The sequence below is a fragment of the Podarcis melisellensis genome (assembly GCF_964234715.1).
Source record: "Podarcis melisellensis genome assembly, contig: HAP1_SCAFFOLD_190, whole genome shotgun sequence".
Taxonomy (NCBI): domain Eukaryota; kingdom Metazoa; phylum Chordata; class Lepidosauria; order Squamata; family Lacertidae; genus Podarcis; species Podarcis melisellensis.
The window spans coordinates 3616-25086 of NW_028113016.1; the positions used below are offsets into that span (position 1 = coordinate 3616).

The 21471-nt window shown below is 53.6% G+C and overlaps 1 protein-coding gene across 2 annotated transcripts; it reads left to right on the forward strand.

The window, feature by feature from the left end:
- Window positions 1-352: 352 nt before the first annotated feature.
- Window positions 353-20372, forward strand: LOC309362416 (ral guanine nucleotide dissociation stimulator-like 2). 2 transcript variants are annotated; one of them, XM_081931760.1, is made up of 18 exons: window positions 353-605; window positions 966-1116; window positions 2419-2517; window positions 2893-3128; window positions 3383-3442; window positions 5722-6007; window positions 6606-6821; window positions 7997-8100; window positions 8993-9077; window positions 10936-11013; window positions 11118-11192; window positions 11845-11877; window positions 11994-12115; window positions 13531-13623; window positions 14067-14196; window positions 14993-15238; window positions 17076-17190; window positions 18065-20372. In XM_081931760.1, the coding sequence occupies exons 2-18, from the start codon at window positions 997-999 to the stop codon at window positions 18274-18276; spliced, it is 2310 nt and encodes a 769-aa protein (XP_081787886.1). In that variant the 5' UTR covers window positions 353-605; window positions 966-996; the 3' UTR covers window positions 18277-20372. The 2 variants fall into 2 exon arrangements, with proteins under 2 accessions (XP_081787886.1, XP_081787887.1); XM_081931761.1 differs by lacking the exons at window positions 353-605; window positions 966-1116 and adding an exon at window positions 1996-2168.
- The last annotated feature ends 1099 nt before the right edge of the window (window positions 20373-21471 follow it).

Here is a 21471-nt window from a genome sequence, read left to right on the forward strand (position 1 = left end):
CAGCTTCCCTGCACGAGCCGGTTCCATGTTTTCCACCCGCCCTCTCCTAAAGTCAGAGGACCCACCCCTCTCTCAATACTGGGGCTCCACACTCCGAATCCAGTTCTGCAGTTTGGCATAATTCACACCAGCCCGATCCTCCTAGCGCTCCACCCCAGGCTTTCGCTGAAGCTGACCTCGTTTGCATCGACTTCCCCTCTGGGCTCTGCACCTGCCACGCTCAGTCCGTGAAGGCCGGTTCCAGGTTTTCCTTCTGCTTCCAGCTCTCCCCTAGCCATTCCTGGGCAAACTCCAGTTCCGTGGTTTGGGGCTGCTCAGGGCTTCCTCTACTCGGCGCTCCGGCTCTGCCAGCCTCTCCCGCTCCCTTCCCGAGGCGGAATCCAGTCCCGGGCTTTCCCCAGTCCCCTGGCTCCGCTCCCAGGGAGTCCGGCTCCGGTTTCCCCTTCCTTCACTTTGTCCCTGGCTCCGCTCCCAGCTGGCTCCGCTTCCGGACTTTCCATCCTGCCCCCTCCCTTGGCCGGCGCCTGGCAAAGCAACGGGGCACTCCTGGGTCCCTGCCCTGCAGCCCAGCAGCACCCCATGGGGTCCTGCCCTCCAGCACCCAGGTGAGACCCAGCAGGGAGAGGGCTGGCCCCCATGGGAGGGGGGGCGAGGCATCATCAGTAGGAGCTGGAGTGGAGTTGGTGGGAGGGGACCCCAGGGGTCATCCATTCCAACCCCGTGCAAGTTTTCGGAAGGAAGGAGGCAAGAGTTTCTTGCAAGCGCTTTGGGGGCTGAGGGTGTTTTAAAAACAAAGTTTAGGGGTGGGATTCTTGCCCGTGGGACCCTCGTCGCAAGCGCCCTTAAGAGGAGGCGCGTTTGCAGTTAGGGTTTGGGGTGAAAACGGGCAATAGGGTGGGAGACACCCCCCAAAAAAAAACCATGGGGAAAAACACCCCCTCCCCTGCTTCTCTCCCCCCCCCCAGCTGCCCTCGGGCGTGAGGGGAGGGGGTCCGGATGTTCCCCCGCTCTCTTCGCCACCTGCTGGACGGGGGAGGCGACGCCGGTGTGACCCTCAGCGCTTTCCGGAGCAGGACCCCCGAGTCGGAGCGCGGAGGACCCCCAACTCCTGAGCAGGTCAGTAGCAGCAGGGAGGGGTTTGTTGAGGGCGGGGGGACGCATGCAGGAGTTACTCTCTGCGGGTTTGCTTGGCAGGTGCTGGGTTCAAGAGTTCCCTCGCCCGTGCCCACGAGCCATAGAAGGGCCCCCCGGGGTCATCCAGCCCAGCCCTAGCCATGCAGGAACCACGATCCCTTACAAAGCCCTGTTTAAAAACCTCTGGCGAATCCCAGCATTGCCCAGGGTCATCTAGTCCAACCCCCACCGGCTGCTTCCAGAGGTGATCCCCCTTTGCAGACAGGTGTCCCGCCCGCCCACCTCATTGTGTGGGGCTGGTCCGCTTGGGGGTTGTGATCGCGCTGCCCCCCCCCCTCCGGCCTGCACTGCAGGGTTGGCGCAGTGCGTCTCTTTGCATTCTCGGTGTGCAGGCTGGGACAGGTGCGTGTGTGTGTGTGTGTTTGCGTGTCTGCCTGCTGCTCTCTGTTGACCCACTGTGTGGCTGCGTTGCCCGGGTGACAAAGCTCCGTCTCTGGAGGCGAGCACCTTTGATCCGGTGTTGTGGGCACGCCTTCCCAGCTGGCAGCTGCACCTGTTGGACTCCGGCCTGCCTGCCTGCCTGCCTGCTGCCTAGGTGTGCATGTGTATCGCGGGGCTTCCAGGCAAAGGCCCTGTTGTTGTTGTTGGGGGGGTTGGCTGAGAGAGAGAAGTGGAATCTGGTTTGGCCTGTTTTTGGGGAAGTCCTGTGCAGGGCGGGGAAGGGGCCGGGCCCAATCCTGCCAAGCGGAAGGAGAGGAACCGACACCGAAAGGGAGGCAGGAGAGAAACACACATGAGGCCTGGGTGGGGGGCCGGGAGTAAGCCTGGGCCCCCCCATCCCATCCCAGCCCTCCTTCTGCAGCTAAGAGGACCCCCCCTTTCTCCAGCTGGGGGCAGGAGGGGTGCAAAGGGGGGGGTGATCTGCCACCCCCATGAAGGTCTTCCTCCGCCTGGGGGGCTGCCTGGAGCCGGGAGGGGGCTCCGCAGAGGGGGGGATCCTCACCCGCACCCGTTGGTACTGCCTGCCTGTGAAGGTAAGGCTCAGAGGGTTTTATGGGGGGGGGGTGAAGCCAAGGTGGTGCCGTGGCTTGAGGACCTGGGTTCAAATCCTGGCCGGTTGCCTTCTCCCAGCCTGGCCTCCCTCTCAGGGTTGTTGAGGGGGAGGCTTGAGGGACGGAAATGCCACAGACCCACAAATAAATAGACATAAATGAAGGTGGCAACTTGGGGGGTGGGGAGGAATTGCAAACGGGCTAAAATGTCATTTTTCTCCCCCCACCGCAGCCCCCAGTGACCTTGTGGGAGGAGAAGGAGGAAGGCGCCATCTACACCGTCAGCTCTCGGCTGCCAGGGGGCGCCAACAAAGCCAGCCTGTTCTCTGGGGTAAGTCGTGCCCATGCCTGGGGGGTATATATTGCCAAGGGAAGAGAAGCGTCATTAAAAGGCGTATCACTCCCATTGCTGCTTTTTTGTGGCATTTGGCGAAACGTCACCTGTTGAATCTCTGCCTGATGTGCAACAGTTAGAGGCCCTGGTGATGCACAAGCCAAGCAAGGAAATGACCTGCCACAGGCCAGATTAGGAGGAGGAGGCTGCCTCTGTTTACATAAAATTGAAAAATCGGGAGGGACCCCCCAGAGGTCATCCAGCTCAACCCGCCGGCCGTGCTGCTAAGAAATCCACAACTTACAGCTTACAAACCAAGCCTCCTTCCTTGTCATTGGAGCCCACCCCTTTCTATTTCCCCCTCCCCCACAGGGCGAGGACCCGCCAAGCGCCTCAGGTCCCCCGGGGGCTGCTGATGCCTCGGCGCTGGGGGTGTCGGGGTCTCCGGCCGGCCGCTCTCGGGTGCTGAAGGCTGGATCGCTTCCTCGCCTGGTCAGGCACCTTCTGGAAGCCCCTTCGCTTGGGGACACCTGCTACGTGCCGGCCTTCCTGGCCACCTACCGGGCGTTCGCCCCGACCGGCCTGGTCCTGGGGCTCCTGCTTGAGAGGTTTGCAATGGAGGGGAGATGGTCTGGGGGGGGGAGTGCTGTTTGTTTGGTCCGCAGGCGGAAACCCAGCAGGTGCAGCATCGTTAACATTGCTGAGTTTTCATGGTAAGAACAGAACGTCACCGGTTGGGTTTCTGCCTGCTGGGCAGCCGCCTGAGGCTGTGGAGAGGTGGCGGGTCGCTGGCTGGGCTAGAGAGTAGAAGGATTACTTAATTTATTGAGTCCCTTGGTATTCTCACCTCCCCCCCTCGCAGGCTGCAGGCGGTTGTGGGTTCCAGTTCAGACGCTACCCCGGAAACAGCAGACCTTCAGCGGTGAGTGGGTGCCTGCTTCCTTTTCCCTGCTCCCCTGAGCACTTAATAACAGCCCCCTCCCCAAAAGAAATATCCCCCTCCGCAGCCTAAATCCCATTTTCCGAGCTAATTCCTAAGATGCTTCTGGACTCTCTCCTCTCTCTACCAGAAGGATGGCTGCCTGTGTTGGTGTTATGATTATGAACTGGGTAAGGTCCTTGAATCGGAGCACTGGAAGGACCCCTGGCGGTCATCTAGCCCAACCCCTTGCCGTGCAGGAACCTCAGAGGTCCCTGAACTCGGCACATGCTCAGAGGCACAGTGGTCGTCGCGAGCTTTTGGGTTCCGGTTTTGAGCTCCGTCTCCAGCCTTGCTTCTGAACGGCCTCACGTTAGTGCAATCCCGTACGCAGAAACAGAGAAGGGTAGAGTTGGAAGGGGTCCCCCTGTGGTCATCTAGTCCAGCCCCCGCCAGGCAGAAATCTCAGAGAAAGCCTTGGTGAAAATATTTGTCCAGCTTTGTGTCATATAAAAAAGATAAACAAAGACGTTTAAAACCATAAAGCCTTCTTTGCACAAGACCATGTTAAAAAGTTACCTTGATATCTTGTAAACCTCTTTTTTTTTAATGATAGGTCGGTATACGTATACATATTTTTAATAAATTAAAAAAAACCAGGCATCAGTTCACCACTGAGGAAGGATTTACATCTATTCCATTATTAGGATTAGGATTTCTATATCATCCATCAAATGCTTTCAGGGCAATTCACTAGATAAAAATACAAGATTAAAACACAAATAAGTAGTTGAAGCAAAAGAAAGCCAAACGAACACAAAAATAGTCAGTCATTCCCTCCTCTCCTCCCGGCTTGCAGAATATAGATATTTTCTGCTGTCCTGGGAGACTGTCCTCCTGGGCTCTCCCCTTTTGGAGACAGGACATTAGGTCAGGAGAGGGTCAAGCAGGGCTGCTCCTTTGAGCCTTGAGTGGGAGGCGGGTGCGGGAGACGACACCCTCTCTGAAACGCCCTCCGGAGAGACGAGGCGCTTGCCGGCTGCGTCTGGTCTTGCCGTGGGCTCCCGGGAGGGATTGGCGGTGAGGCACGTGGACTGGGATGGGGGGCGGGGGCAAGGCCAGGGCACGTGGGCTTGGCTCCCTCGCACGAGTGAGTCACCAGAGACTCCCTGATCTGGGAGGCTGCACCTGCTCTCTGGGGTAGGGTGTCTCTGAGACGGGTTCAGAACAGGGCAACCAGAAAGGTCATAGAGCCATAGAATGGGAGTGTTTGGAGGGACCCCAGGTAGTCATCCAGTCAAATAATAATAATAATAATAATAATAATAATAATAATAATAATAATAATTTATTATTTATACCCCGCCCATCTGGCTGGGTTTCCCCAGCCACTCTGGGCGGCTTTCAAAAGAGCGTTAAAAACAGAATAAAATGTCAAAACTTCCCTAAACAGGGCTGCCTTCAGATGTCTTCTAAAAGTCTGGTAGGACTGATGGGAGGGCGTTCCACAGGAGAGGCGCCACCACTGAGAAGGCCCTCTGCCTGGTTCCCTGCAACCTCACTTCTTGCAGGGAGGGGACCGCCAGAAGGCCCTTGGAGCTGGACCCAGGTGTCAGGGGTGGAGATGCTCCTTCAGGTCTACTGGGCCATTTAGGGCTTTAAAGGTCAGCACCAACACTTTGAATTGTGCCTGGAAACGTACTGGGAGCCAGTGTAGGTCTTTCAAGACCAGTGTTATATGGTCCTGGCGGCCGCTCCCAGTCACCAGTCTGGCTGCCGCGTTCTGGATTAGTTGTAGTTTCCGGGTCACCTTCAAAGGGAGCCCCACAGAGAGCGCATGGCAGTAGTCCAAGCGGGAGAGAACCAGGGCATGCACCACTCTGGCAAGACAGTCGGCGGGCAGGTAGGGTCTCATCCTGCGTATCAGATGGAGCTGGGAGACAGCTGCCCTGGATACAGAATTGACCTGCGCCTCTCTGCAATGTAGTCAAGTGCAATTCAGGAATCTTTCCCCCTTGGGGGAAAAGCTACGGACTGAGCCATCTCTTTGGGGCTTTTTCATTCAGAGGGAAGGCGAAGAAGAGGCTGATGCACCTGGAGAGAAACGGGGTTAGACTAGATGACCAGCAGGCCCCTTCCAACGATTCTATGAACTCTTGGGGGTTCGAATCCCACTTGCCCGTTTCCCATAATGGGCCTCTCTGATTGGCTGCTGTGCTGGGGTGGGTGGGGCTTCCTGGGATCCCAGCAGTCACAGACTCCCCCCTTTCCCCTCCCCACAGGGCCCTGGGGTCTCTGCTGTGCTCCTGGCTGGACGGGTACCCGGAGGACTTTGTGGGGCTAGACGCTGGCCTGAAGGAGCAGCTGGGAGCCTGGCTGCGCTGGGCGCTGGGTAGCGGATCAGACCCTGAGAAGACCCTCCTGGCAGCCGGCCAAGAGGGAGCTCCCAAAGGCCAGGAGGACCCCCGGGAGGACGAGGGCATCACGGACGAAGGGCCCCCAGACCCCCACTACATCCTGGGGCTCCAGGCGGAAGACGTGGCTGCTCATCTCACCGCGCAGGATGCTGTGAGTGTGATGGGGGGGCAGGGGAGAGGGCCTGGGGGGGGGATCCTGCAGGGGGTCTGGATGAGCTCCACAACCCTTGTTCTGCCCTCTGTCATGGCCCACCCTCCACCTCTTCGGGCATGAGGCCTGGAGACTTGGGAGGTTTTGCCTTCTGTCAACGAAAGCTGTTCTTGGTCAGTGAGAAAGAGGAGGATTGGTCTGAGAAGATATTGAATTATTGGGGCAATTGAAATGTTAAATGTTAAATAAACCTTGTGGAGGGAGGAGCGTTAAGGCATTTAGAAGTGTACATATGGTTGATTTGAATATGTATATTATTGAAAATGTATATTATTGAATATTGTATACCCAATGTATCAGCCGCCTGGGGGGTTTCATTATTTGTGTTTGGGTGGTTGGTAAAAAATTATTATTATTAATAATAATAATAGAACAAAAGCTGTTCTTCCTGGTCAGAGAATCCCTCGCCATTCACCTAGCCTGTGTTTGAGGGGCACAGGTTTCGGGTTCCTTTTAAGCCAGCCTGCCAGGGATTGGGGGCTTTTGGGGGGGGCTCTCCTCTCTTCCTCCCCCCCTTCAGTTTCTTCTCTCTCCGCAGGAGCTCTTCCTGCGCCTGGTGCCCCACGAGTGCCAGGGCCAGCTGTGGTCGCAGCGGGACAAGAGGGGCCACGAGGGGGCCTGCCCCTCCGTCCGCGCCACCGTGGCCCAGTTCAACCGCGTGGCCAACGCCGTCGTCTCCTCCTGCCTGGGCGACACGGAGCTGCGGGCGGCGCAGAGGGCGCGGCTGCTGGAAAAGTGGATCCGCGTGGCAGAGGTGAGTCCTCCTCGCAAGGAGGGCGTTGCGGTTCCTTCTGTCCCTTTCCCGCTTCATGCTGGATTAAGCTTTGTGGGTAGGCTGAAATCATAACAGAATGATGGAATTCATAGAGCCATTGAATGGTTAGGGTTGGAAGGGGCCACCCGAGGGTCATCCAGCCCAACCCTCTGCTGTAGCATTCCCAAAGCAAGGAAGGATTGCACTCTGATTAATAAAATACACACGAGGCTTGACCAGCAAGACTCTGGGAGGAGGTGCCAATAATAATAATTCTCCTCTGTCCACTCCTCGGCCCAGGTCGTTTTATTCACAAAAGAACTTTTTACACAGTGTTCGTAAGAACCAATCAGATTTCCTCTGAGCATTTCATAACCGCCACGTGGGACAGATCAGAAGAAATTCTTTTAACTACAAAGACTACTTTGAGCATGCATACATATCTGAGAGTAAATAAACCGGACTAGAGGAATGCATTCAGCAAAACCCCAGAGGTCATAAACAGGAGTTGGGATAGCAGTATTTGCCATCTCCTTGTGAACTCTCTTCCTGGTCCTTAAGATCTATCTAAAGATTAAACTACATCAGATTAACCTACTATCTTTATGTACTGAGGATTCCTGAGGAAGCAACTGGCCTGTGTTTCAGAATGCTTATACGTGCCTGTCAGGCGTAGAGAAGGCAAATGGCAGAGGTGGAGAGGCCTGGGGGATTCGATCAGAAACTGTTGTCAATGAATCAAACCCAGTCAACGCATCGCGGACACAATGGCTTGCTTCATTTTTCATAATTCCTCATAGCAATCCCACCTGACCCCCCAACTCTGGATATTTGCACCCCCTACACTCTGCAATGCTGGAATCTTTTGCCCAACGCGGCACTCGAACCCATGACCCTGAGATTGAGAGTCTTGTGCTCTACCGACTGAGCAATCCAGAATGCAGTCGTGGAGTTGGAATGGGAAGGCAGGAATAATAACAACAATAAACAAACAACAGCAACGTTTCTGGGTCCATGGAGCAGTGTTTGCCAACTGCTGCCTTATCTATTTGTTTGGAATGTTTGTAAGCTGCATTTGTCGTTGTTGTTTAGATTTAAACACGTGGCCTTTGCATAAAAACCTTCCAGGAAGGCGGTTGACAGACCCTTTCCTTATTTTCTCTTTCCCCTCCCAGGAGTGTTTTCTCCTCCGCAACTTCTCCTCTCTCTATGCCGTCGTCTCTGCATTGAAGTCCACCCCTTTGCATCGCCTCAAGAGGACCTGGGAGGAGACATCCAGGTGGGCCCCGATCCTCTGCTTCAGAGCTCCTTCCCCTCGAAGAAAAACACACACCCGTCTCTAAGACCCTGAGCAACAAAAACTAGGCTGCCATCTACCCTGGCATTCCCCTCTTCTTGCCCAGGTCCTTGGGTCCTCTTCCCAAAGCGCATCTCTTCCCTGCCAGGCACCCTCTGGAATTGTAGGGTTGGGTGAGACACCTCTGGGTCATCTAGTCCAACCCCAGAATCACAGCTCACCAATGCAGCAGAGGTGTCTAGGGAGGTCCCTACAAACACACAAGCCTGATCCCTCTTAGGCAGGGTGCAGCCCATTAAATTTCTTCTTTTTATATAATTTTTTATTAATTTTCAGCATATTTAAATATCTTTTGACATCTTATACAATTTTTAAAAACATATTTAAACATATTTTGACATCTTATACAATTTTTCATCAATCTCGTCTGAAAATCGTCCAATCTAATCTCTAAATGCACATTTCCCACTTCCATTACATTTAATTCATAACAAATATCACTGTTCTTTCTCTAATTTGCAACGCTTCACAGATTTCTCCTTACACAGCTTCTTGTAGTCCTACTAGCATAATTTGTTGGTAATATGGTTGCTCTTCAAATAATTCGTGTATTTCTTCCAATCTTCTGTAAATCTCTGGTCCCGCAAGTTTTGAATCCTTCCTGTCGTTTTATCCAGTTCTGCGCCGTTCATTAATTTGTTTGCCATTCTTCTTCCGTCGGCATCTCCTCTTGTTTCCATTTCTGGGCGCAGCCCATTAAAGGTGGCCTGGCTGACCTGTTGTCTCTGTCGTATTTTAGTGCTGGGGTGCGGTTGAGGGACGGGGTTCCCTTTTGAGACTGCCCTACTCAGCTTCTCTCCCCCCACCCCTCCAGGGACTCCCTCCGCTGCTATGAGGAGCTGAGCGCCGTCTGCTCAGAGGAGGACAACTACAGCCAGAGCCGGAGGCTCCTCTTCCAGGTATTTATTCCATGTTCTCCGCAGAATCGGGATCCAAAATGACCATAACAGATTGGAGTACTGGGCCCAGGCTAACAAAATGAATTTTAACAGGGACAAACGTCAGGCTCTGCACTTAGGCAGGAAGAAGCAGATGCACAAATAGAGGATGGGGGACACCTGGCTGACTAGCAGTACACGTGAGAAGGATCCAGGGGTCTTGATGGACCACAAGCTGAACCTGAGTCCACAGGGTGATGCAGCAGCAAAAAAAGCTAATGCGATTCTAGGTTGCATCAAGTCTAGTATCCAGATCAAGGGAAGTGATAGTCCCACGCTATTCTGCTTTGGTCAGAGCACACCTGGAATACTGCGTCCACTTCTGGCACCACAATTCAAGAAGGACGTTGACAAGCTGGAAGGTGTGCAGAGGAGGGAGGCCAAGAGGATCAAGGGCCTGGGAACTAAGCCTTATGAGGAGTGGTTGAAGGAGCTGAGTATGTTTAGCCTGGGAAAGAGGAGACGAGGGGAAACTTCAAATATCTTAAGGGCTGCCCCACGGAGGAGGCAGCAGGCTTGTTTTCCCCTGCTCCGGAGGGTAGGACTCGAACCCATGGCTTCAGGTTACAAGAAAGGAGATTCCAATATACGACAGTAAGAGCTGATTGACAGTGGAACAGTCTCCCACGAGAGGTGGTGGACTCTCCTTCCTTGGAGATTTTAACGCAGAGCTTGGGTGACCATCTGTCATGGATGCTTTAGCTGAGATTCCTGCATTGCAGGGGGTTGGACTAGATGACCCTAGGTCCCTTCCAGCTCTAAAATTCTATGACTCTCTCCCAGGTCGCATTCTGCCACTCTAGCCACTGCACTACCCTGGCTCTCGATGTCTGGTGGACTTTTAAACCCCCACACACTGGCTTTCCCCTGGCATAAAAATGTTCAGGGCTTTGACTTTTTGCGAACTGCAGTTCCTAATCTATTGCATATCCTATCCTGAGGAAATCCCTTGCATCTCTGAGCCAACCTTCTCACTCGGCTTGTTTGTTTTTGCACCATCGGTGCTTACAGTCCTCACTTTCCGGGCAACAAACTCTTCCGAGGCAGCTCACGAGCGGAAACGGAACACAGGAAAGAAAACAGCCCGTGAAAACAAACATTGAAGTTCAGGTGCCGAAGCAAAACCGGATGGGGTGTGTCAAGTGTTCCTCTGCATGTCTCCGAAATCCGGGACATGGCCTGAGACTCAAGGCTTTGTAGGAATTGCAGCGAAAGAGTCCCTGGCAGACGGCCATCCAGCCTCTATAATAATAAGAATCATAATAAAAATTATTTATACCCTGCCCTCCGCAGCCAAGACCGTGGGCCAGAAAAAAGCCAGGGAAGTCCCCGAATAGGAGTTCCATCACAGAAGGAGAAAGGAAAAAGGGAAAAGGGGAAGGGGATCAAGTTGGTTCCCAGCCAAAGGCCAGGCGGAACAACTCTGTCTTACAGGCCATGCAGGAAGAAATCAGATCCTGCAGGGCCCTGGTCTCATGAGGCAGAGCGTTCCACCAGGCCGGAGCCAGTGTTGAAAAGGCCCTGGCTCTGGTTGAGGCTAATCTGACTTCCTTAGGGCCCAGGACCTCTAGGGTGTTGCTATTTATGGACCTTAAGGTCCTCTGTGGGGCATACCGGGAGAGGCAGTCCCGTAGGTACGTGGGTCCTAGGCCTCTGCTTGAAAACCTCCAATGGGGGAGAGACGTTCGCCTTTCGAGGGAGTCTCCTGAGACCCTACTACTGAACACGTTTTTGAATGCAATTTGGACCGATTTGCACATTTCGCCATGCAATTTATCCTAAAATAATGCAGTTCTGAATTTTCTCCTGCTCCCCACAGGATGGCTACCCTCGAGGGGCTGGGGCGGACCCGATCCAGCGCAGGCAGCAGCGGAGATCTTTGGAGCATCGCCCCGTGGTACCCAGACTTCAAGAGGAGGGGAGGCGGGCTAGGGCCGAGGGGCCAGGAATGCAGGTCTCCCTGTCTCTGACCTCCTTCCTCTCTCGATCTCTTCCTCACAGGGTGTGGTCCCCTACCTGGGCACTTTCCTCAAGGACTTGGTGATGCTGGACGCAGCGACACGGAACAGGCTGCAGGTGAGGACCAGGTGGCAGAGGCGGGGAGACGCCAACCCCGGGCAGGCCGTTCGGCAGGGGAGCAGACTTGGAAGAACTACAGAATTTTGGGTTTTGAAGGGACCCCGGGGGTCATCCAGTCCAAACCCGCTGCAATGCAGGAATCTCAACTCTCTCGGAAGGCGGTGGGCTCTCCTTCCTTGGAGGTTTCTCAGCAGACGTTGGGTGTCCAGTTGTCGGGGAGGCTTTGGTGGAGATTGCTGCCTTGTAGGGTGGGCTGGATGACCTTGGAAGGTCCCTTCTGTGATTCTACGGCGAAGTGACCCAGCTGCTTCCAAATGCAGAGGTGGGTTGGCAGGAGGATGACGGAACGGCAACTCCCGCAGAGAGGCAACCAGGGAGTCCCTTCCCTGGGAGAGAACTTTGGGGTGGGAATCGCAGCAGGCATGAATGAATGAGCCAATTTATTGGGGCAAATGAAGAGATCTCAGGCTGCACTCCAGAAACAAGCGCAATTTAGGAGTTCTGTGAAAAGCAGGAGGCAGGCGACTTTTGCTGGCCCTGGTGGGGCTGGAGCTGTCTGGTGGGATGCATTTGCGCTCATTTCAGGAATAATTACGTCTCTCTTCCCCTCCGACTAAATCTACAATTCTGTGACTCTTTCTCTTTGCAGAACGGGTACATCAACTTCGAGAAGCACCGCAAGGTACGTGCCGCATTGGGAGAGGGGAGGAGCATGCAATGGGCACCCCTTTAAAAATGGGGGGTGCGCCTTCTATTATTAATGCCCATTTTTCTTTGTGTGTCCCCCTCAAAAAATAGGAATTCGAGATCCTCACCCAGCTGCGACTCCTGCAAGCCAACTGCCGCAACTACGCCCTGAGCCCTGACCAGCACCTCCAGCGATGGCTCCAGCGCTTGCCCCGACTCAGCGAGGGCCAGAGGTGGGTCTCAGGATCCCACCCGAAACCCAGTCTGCTCTTTGGCCCTAGAATCCTAAATCGGTTGGAAGGGGGTTCCCGGAGGTCACGCGGCCCACCCCCCTGACATGCCCTGAGCCCCTCTGTTTCTGCAAATGTTTAGCTGGAATTTGTGGAGGGGACCCCCCAGATATCACACAGACTGACCCCTCAAAAGCCCATCAAAGTTTGTATACTGCTCTTTATTTGTAAACTTCAGAGCGGTTCACATTGCAGTGTAATAATTTATTATTTATACCCCACCCATCTGGCTGGGTTTCCCCAGCCACTCTGGGCGGCTTCCAACAAAGTATTAAAATACAGTGGTCTGTTAAACATTAAAAGCTTCCCTAAACAGGGCTGCCTTCAGACGTCTTCTAAAAGTCTGGTGGTTGTTCTTCTCTTTGACATCTGGTGGGAGGGCGTTCCACAGGGCAGGTGCCACCACCGAGAAGGCCCTCTGCCTGGTTCCCTGTAACTTGGCTTCTCACAGCGAGGGAACGGCCAGAAGGCCCTCGGCGCTGGAGCTCAGTGTCTGGGCAGAATGATGGGGCAGAACGATGGGCCAGTGTCTGGGCAGAACGACGCTCCTTCAGGTCTACTGAGCCAAGCTTAGGGCTTGAAAGGTCAGCACCAACACTTTGAATTGTGCTCGGAAACGTACTGGGAGCCAATGTAGGTCTTTCAAGACCGGTGTTATGTGGTCTCGGTGGCCGCTCCCAGTCACCAGTCTAGCTGCCGCATTCTGGATTAGTTGCAGTTTGGTCACCTTCAGTAGTCCAGACGGGAGATAACTGCAGACAGTGGAGCGGTCTCCCCCGACAGGTGGTGAGCTCTCCTTCCTTGCCTCTGTCGTGGAGGCTAGAGCCGAGATTCCTGCAAGGCAGGGGTTGGACTGGATGACCCCTGGGTCCCTTCTGACTCGGAAGATTCTATGATTTTATGACCCTGTCCTTCAGAAACTCCTGACGAATTTTCCACAACTGTCCATGGCATCTTGATTCCAGAAAAAAGGGGTCAAGCTTTCAAGATGCCGCAAGACCCTGGGCAGTGGTCAACCAAAGTGTCCTGTCAGTGCCAAGATTTCCGCAGGGCCATCCAGCCCCCTTGCAATGCAGGAAACTCAGCTATAGAATCCTTGACCGACAGCTTCAAAATCTCCAAGGAAGGTTTTCCTGGCCCCTCCCCTTCCCAGTCTGGTCCGGAGGTTTGGAACAGATTTAGGGGGTTTATGGGGGGGGCAGGGGGCATCCCTGTCCTGTAGTTTTTGCTGCAACAGACTGAAACACAGCTGCTGTTTTCTCTTCTGGGAATTTATTATTATTATTATTATTATTATTATTATTATTATTATTATTAAAATATTTAAAGCAGACATTCTCCCACTTTCTCTCTGCCAGCTACCAACTCTCTTGCACCATCGAGCCGCCTGCGGAAGGAGCGACCCCTGGCCGCCCCGTGAAGCCCACCCTGGTGATCACCCACTGCGCAGAGTGAGAGGCGGAAGGGCCTGGGAGAGATGGGAGGGACCCCCGAGGGACATCTAGCCCAACCCCTTGCCAAAAAAGAATGCATGACGGCTGGCCACCCGTCCTCTGCTTGAGAAACCTCCAGCGAAAGAGGAAGTCCAGCCCCACCTCTTCTCTCCCCCTGCCCTCTAATTTCGAAGCTTTCTTTTCAAATAATAGAATTGTAGAGCTGGAAGGGGGACCCCTGAGGGACATCTAGCCCAACCCGCTGCAATGCGGAAATCTCAGCTCAAGCACCGCTGGTGCTCAAATGGCCACCCAACCTCTGCTCCCATGAAGGAGAGTCCAAATCGCAGCTGTCCAGCTGGAATCTTAAAACCCTAGCGCTGTAGAGCTGGGTTTCACCTGCTGAAACGTCTTCTCCTGGTCCTTTCCCAACCACCAGACGTTTCTCCTTTCTCCTCCAGCCTGGCCACCTCGATTGGGATGAGCACCCTTGTCTGCTGGGACAAGCCCAGCTACCCACAAGCCCCACCAGACCTCCTGCTGCCTCCACCTGGTTCCCCCACCCCCCATGGGCAACCGCACCAGACCCAGGTGAGTTGGGGGGCCGGGACGATGTCCTTTCCCAGCTGCGATTTGGGAGCTCTGCGGGAATTTTCACTTCGTAAGCAGAACAAGGGTCCTGCTTAGTATCACTTTTTAAGGAAAGGTCTGGTGCTATGCTGCTTTTACTGTGATTTTCTGTACCTTTAATCTCTCATCTGGTTTCTATCTTAGGGCTGCCATACCTCCAGGGTTTCCCAGACACTTCTGGGATTTGGGTCTGGAAAATGGCGTCGGGGGTGGGGGGGATTTTCCTGAAACCAGCAAAATGTCGGGGGAAACCCGGAAGTATGGCAAAAGGGATGAAAACTGCGAAAAAATCTGCAGAAAAAAGCTCCAGAAAATCAGCAGCTCTGTCCGGATGTTCACTTTTGGAAATATGGCAACCCTAATGTATCTTATCTACCTATTTTTGTTCAATTGCTTTTTCACAATTGTCTTTCCTATGACGCTTTTATTTGTTTCCATTTTATCCATAATCCACCTTCACAAGTACCTGGGTTTGGAATGAGACCACTTTACTCTTTCAGCGGCTGCCTGTTGGTGCTTTTATGTTGCATTTTTTCCCATGTTGTTAACAGCCCTGGGATCTGTGGAAATTTAACAAATAAATGAGGTACCTACTGAGGACCCGTAAGAAGCAACTGTGCCAAAAGGGGGGCATCATTGTGAATATTAGAACAGTGGGGGCAGATTTCTCCGAAGTCCCCTGCTGCTGCCGGCCCGTGTAGACAGCACCGAGCAGGACGCATCCCTCGCTAACCCTTGCCTCCCGCTGCCTCCCCAGCATATGAAGTGGCCCTCCGTCTCCTCGCTGGACACGGCCCCGGAGAACGCCTCTCCCTCCTCCCCGGAGGGCTTGGCCCCACCCCCTGCCGTGGGGGGTACCTTCGTCCGTGGCCACCGGCGCTCAGCATCCTGTGGGTCGGCCTACCCCACGGCCCCCGCCCCGGACAGCGGACTCCCCTCGGACTGCCGCATCATCCGCGTCAGCATGGCTCTGCACAATGGCACCCTCTACAAGAGCATCTTGGTGAGCGAAGGGGGCAGGACCCCAGGGGAAGAGGGGCCCTGGCCGGGGAGGGGGGCGCAGAAACAGCCCTTAGCTGTCCCCCGTGCGTGGCAGGAGGTTGGTCTAGACCAGGCACCCCCAAACGTGGCCCTCCAGATGTTTAGGGACTACAATGGAATGAATTTTGTTATTATGGTCACAGACCAGTTCCAGGTCACTTACAGTATCAGGAAAATCATAAAACACAACAGGGATACATTGAATTGCAATTGGGTACAACACAGAAAATTCAGATACAGTGATACCTTGGGTTAAGTACTTAATTTGTTCCAGAGGTCCATTCTTAGCCTGAAACTGTTCTTAACCTGAAGCACCACTTTAGCTAATGGGGCTTCTGGCTGCCGCTGTGCTGCCGGAGCACGATTTATGTTCTCATCCTGAAGCAAAGTTCTTAACTCTCGAGGCACTATTTCTGGGTTAGCAGAGTCTGTAACCTGAAGCGTCTGTAACCCGAGGTACCACTGTATAGCAGCAGTGTGTGTGTGGTGTGTGGTGTGTGTGTGTGTGTGTGTGTTTATAATATTGATCACTAAAATATAACCTAAAATTATCATTTAAAACCTGAATCATTTTGGTTGTACAGTTTGTTCCCTAAGTTTTATGGCAGTCGCACAGAATTTGGCCACCCTTAGCGTAATCTCCATGTCCTTGCCCTCTACCAGGAGTTTTAGACATTGAAATTTGGACCCATTTGGAGATTCTGTATAACAGGAGTGATAAATACAGAGGGACTACTATTCCCATCATCCCTGACCACTGGTCCTGTTAGCTAGGGATGATGGGAGTTGTAGTCCCAGCACATCTGGAGGGCTGAGTTTGGGGGTACCTGGCCTAGATGGCCCTAGGGCAGCCTTTCTCAACCTGTGGGTCCCAGATGTTGTTGAACTACAACTCCCATCACTCCTAGCTAGCAAGGCCAGGGATGATGGGAGTTGTAGTCCAACAATATCTGGGGACCCACAGGTTGAGAAAGGCTGCCCTTCCCGGGCTGCAGCTCTACGGTTCCCCAGCCAGGTGCCTGCCAGCTCTTTCGCGCTATGACGTGGGACCAGGTTATCTGTGTCGTGGCCTTACCCCACGTGCAGCCACTCAGCTGCTTAGACTGCAAGGGCTGGGCTGGATGACCCCTGGGGGCCCCTTCCAATTAACTCAATATGATTCTGTGATTGGCTGAACTGGCCCATTCTCAGGGGCAACGTAACACCCGTTCTGCCTCTGTAATAAAATGGATTTTCCGGCATGGCAGCTCCTGACTGTGGAACTCCCTGCTGAGTGACAGCAAGCAGATACCATAGAATCAGAAAGGACCCCCAAAAATCATCTAGTCCAGCCCCCTGCAATGCAAGAATCTCAGCTCAAGCGCCCCCGACAGATGGGCACCCAACCTTTGTTGTGATCTTAACAGCGCCTCCTAAAGCGTTTTTTATTTTGGACAGGCCTACCCAGATAACGTAGAACGTTGGTGTGTTTTAAATCTGTTGTCAGTTTGCCACAAAGGTTTTCGTTTCATTTTTAAGGTTTTACATAGTTATTTACACACCGTTTCTGCCAATAGTTTCATTGTTTTTCAAAACGGCTTTGAGGCTTGTTTGTTTTGTTACAATCCAGTGACCTGTAAATTTTATGAAATAAACTCACAATCAGCCCTGGTCCAAAAAATCCTGAGGGGCACCCAATTGGCAAAGGCTGAAAATCCTGTTTCTTCTCTCTCTCTCTCTCTCTCTCTCTCTCTCTCTCTCTCTCTCTCTCTCTCTCTCTCTCTCTCTCTCCCTGTGCTATTGCTGCCTGCCCTCTGCAGGTCACGAGCCAAGACAAGGCGCCGGTTGTGATCGCGAAGGCACTGGAGAAGCACAACCAGGATCGGGTCCTGGCCCCCAACTACGAACTGGTGCAGCTCCTGCCGGAAGGCCGAGGTGAGGCCCATCTCTGTGCTTTATAGTGGGGAGGGGGAAATCTGAGGGGATGTGAATCCTGCATTGCAAAGGGGGTTGGACTAGATGAGCTCTGGGGGGTCCCTTCCAAATCTGTTGCAAGCATTTACGCCACTGGTTTTAACTACTGCCTGCGGGATTTTGCAGTGCGTCAAATTGCTTTTAGGTTACAATTAGCTTTCCGGTGCTTCCCTGCCAGCTTATACAGTGATACCTCGGATTAAGAACATAATTCGTTCCAGAGGTCCATTCTTAACCTGAAACTGTTCTTAACCTGAGGTACCACTTTAGCCAATGGGGCCTCCTGCTGCTGCCACACTATTTCTGTTCTCATCCTGAAGCAAAGTTCTTAACCCGGTACTATTTCTGGGTTAGTGGAGTCTGTAACCTGAAGCGTCTGTAACTTGAAGTGTCTGTAACCCAAGGTACCACTGTAAATGTTTCCTTAAAAAATATTTTTCCAACAAGGCAGCACAGAGGATGATGTCTTTTAAACATTTCCCCTGCTTCAAGGCTGCCCAATGGACTTCAAAGTCTTTATTATCCTCCCCTTGTCCGTCAGCAGATTTTCCTGATGTTGACAAAGTGGCAAAAATCTTGCGGCTTTGTATTTGGGTTTTTAAGAAAACGGCAGCTCGGGTTCTGCAAAGCTGCAGAGCAACAGAGGTTTGGGAAAGCAATGCTAATAGAGGTGTGTGTTTTTTATGATGGGAGATGAGCTGCGCCCTCAGGAGTCCCTGGTTCTGGCTTTGGGCGCGCCATTCCTTTTCCACAAGGGAACTCCAAAAATGAGCAGTTCCTCTCATTCTTCCACCTTGACCCCTCCTCGCCCTCTCTCTTCCTACCACCCCTGCAGAGCTGGCCTTCCCGACCACGGCAAACGTCTTCTACGCGATGAGCAGCACCTGCCTGGACTTCATGCTGCGACCCAAGCGCCCGCGGGAGAAGCCGCCCCCTCCGCCACCCCCACCAAAGCCCAAGCCGACGCCGCCCAAGGGGGTGGAGATCAGCGCCACCTTCCCGAAGATCAAGGCCACCGGGCGGAAGATAGCCAGGGCCCTCTTTTGAGTTGGGCGGCAAGAGGATAGAGCGGTGCCTCGGTTTCCATTGGCTCAGGGCTGGCGGCCCACACTGCCCTTGAGACTGGGGACAGCATAGGGTTGCAACGCGGTGTCAAAAGTGACAAAATGTTGGCAGAGCTGTGGCCCGTCCTGGCTGGTGGAGAACCCTGGTTTTCCAGAGTCTTTGAGGAACTCAATGTCCTTAACTGCTTGGACCCGGGGAAAGGGAAACCAGAGGGCAGGACCTGATCCGATGGATGCAAACGACAAGAAAGGAGATTCCGGCTAAACGTTAGGAAGAACTTCCTGCTTGATGGTGGAACCGGAGCTGGCAGAGTCTCCTCCATTTTTTAAGCACAGCTTCAATGGCCACCTGGGATCCTTTAGCTATGATTCCGCCCTCTCAGGGGGCTGGACTAGATGATCCTTGCGGGCCCCTCCTGATCTTCCGTTGTCCTGAGTCTGTTGTCCGATTTCCAGTGTCAGCACCTTTCCTTTCCTTCATCATGCCGTTCACAGCTGTCGGGTAGAGCATGGGGCCGATAAGGTTTGCAGTCCCACCTTGGACCGCTGGCGTTGGACTGGATGATCCTCAGGTGCCTTCGAATTCTGCGATTCTAGTGAAATCCCTCCCCTCTAGCTCAGGGAGAAAGGCTGCGTTGTCGAAGACACGGGTGTTGTGTCGCGCTTGGAAGAGTTTCCATCTGCGTTGTGCACTTCCTCTTGCCGTCGCCACCGGCTTCCTGTTTCTTTGCCGTGGGCGCCTTCTCCTCTCGCTCTGGACTCCCCCCACCCCCCCGCCTGCCCCAAGTGCCTTGACTGTCAATGGGAGGGTTGCCAAGTGGCCCTGAGGCGCTTTGCTTCCTGCTGCGGGGAGGGAGGGCTTGGCGGATTGCCCTGATGACGGCTCCCTCTTTTTGGACCGGTGGGAAAGTGGAGCAATTCTGTGCCTGTCGGAGGCTGTTCCTCACAGATCCCAGATGCAAACTGCCCCCTCTGCTAAGCTCAGCTGCCCCATATCTCAGGGAGGGTGTGTGTGACTCTAAGATGCACTTGGCACTGCGCCGAGTGCAAATTAACACTAATTTTTTTTTAAAAGACAGTGCTATGTTGTGAGGCTGTGGGGAAGGGTTCGGCCTGACCCACGGCCAAATCTGTCCTTCCTAAAGCGAGGGGGAAATGTCACCTGTGAATCCTGATGCTGGTGGGAAGACGGTGACTTTTCGCGGCCGTTTTACACAGACAGCCACTTTGCAAATTCCGCTCCAGCCGCCCTCAGGTTGGGATCTCCTCCAGGGGTTTTGCACTGAATTTCCCATCAGCCCCAACCAATGGCTTCAAGTTACAAGAAAAGAGGTTCTGCGTAAATGTGTTTCTGAACCGCCTTCTCCTTCCTCGGAGGTTTTTAAGCCAAGGTTGGGTGGCTGTCTGCCGTGGGGTTAGGCTAGATGGCCCTTGGGGGTCCCTTCCAACACTTGAATTCTATGGTTCATTGAAGGTTGGGCAGGCTTCTGTCAGGTATCATTGAGCTCTGGTTCCTGAATTGCAGGGGGTTGGACTAGATGACCCTGGGTGTCCCCTCCCAATGTCACAGTTCTGAGATTCCAGGACTTTTGGACTACAGTTCCCACCAGCACCCGATGGGGAGTTGTAGTTTAAAACCCCAGAGGAGATTGCAGGTTGAGGAAGGTTGGGAGTTTCCCCACTTTTTGCACTCCTGCAGGCTCCTTCTCACCGCGCAGCTAACATTTTATATACGATCCTAAACAGCTTGCAAATTGGCTCTCGTCTTTCATGTATTGTCTGAAACTCTGCAGAGTCCCCAATATATTTTTATACTATTTAAGTTTCAGCCCAAGAAACGCCTTCTTCACAGGAGCCTTTTAACACCTCTGTGGGCCGAGCTGCACCAGTTGGGCTGCCGCCTGCCCCTTGCCACCGTCTCACAGCTGCCCACGGGCAACCAGCACTTTCTACCTGCTGCCTATAACTCCACCCCCCCCCTTCTCTGGAGGAAAAACCATGTTTTGAATGTTAAAAACATTTGTACTCGGCTGCATCAGGGACACTGAAACTTTCTATAAAATATTATTATAAAAACCAGCTTTGTGGTATGGAAAGCTTTGTGCGTGGGGACCCAGACTGACATGGGAGTACCTCTGAGGACTAAACAAAATGGCAATATTTGGGCCATCTTCACAAAGTGCTCAGATGTTCTGTTTACAAGCAAGAGTCCTTAGCTGCCTCTTGGCCTTTTGGACGTGTCCCAAGGATCTCCTCTGCTAGCTTCTAGGTGGCTCTCGCCTCTTCTTGGCTACAGCAGCAAAGCTGGAAACATTCCCAGGCACCTGTCCCTGGGGGGGGGGGGAGGTGAGCCTGAGGTAGGGGGCAACACAGGGCTCTTTGCCAGCCCCAGAGAAGCCGGCAGGCAGCTGCAGCCTGGCCCTAGAGACCCGAGGAGGGGCAAGACCTCTCCAGGCCTGGAGATGTGAGATATGATAGCCGTCTTCAGATATCTCGAGGGCTGTCACATGGAAGAGGGAGCAGGCTGGTTTTCTCCTGCTTTGGAGGGGAGGACTCGAACACAGGGCTTCAGGTTACGAGAAAAGAGGATTTTTGACAGGAAGAGCTGTTCCACAGTGGGCTCTCCTTCCTTGGAGGTTTTTAAGCAGAGGTTGGGTGGTCATCCACCAGGGATGCTTTAGCTGAGATTCCTGCCTTAGCAGGGGGTTGGAATGGATGACCCCCCGAGGTCCCACCGAACTCTGCATTTCCATCCGTTCCCTAGAGAGCGAACCAGATGTCCCTGCTTCCTAGAAAGCTCTCCCAGTGTAGCAGGAGTTGCCAGAAACCCCATCCTTCTCAGCTTTTCTGCAGCCCTTGTGGAAGTGGCTGTCGGCCGAAGGAGGGTCCCCTCCGAAGAACGTGGTCTGCTCCCGCCTTGGCAGGGGGCTGGACTGGATGGCCCTGGGGGTCCCCCATTCCAACTCTACCATTCCAGGATCCCAGACCAGCCACCCTTCGAAGCTGCCGCAGCCTGACCCTAGAGAGCTCCTCGCGAGGCAGCGATGGGGTCAAGACGCCCAAGGGGTACCAGGCCACAGGGACAGATTTTGTGTGTTGGCTTCATGTTGAGAGGGGTGGTCTCCTTTTCAGGGGCCTCCCCCTCCCCTTTGCGCATGGCGAGGTCCGAGTGTGAAAG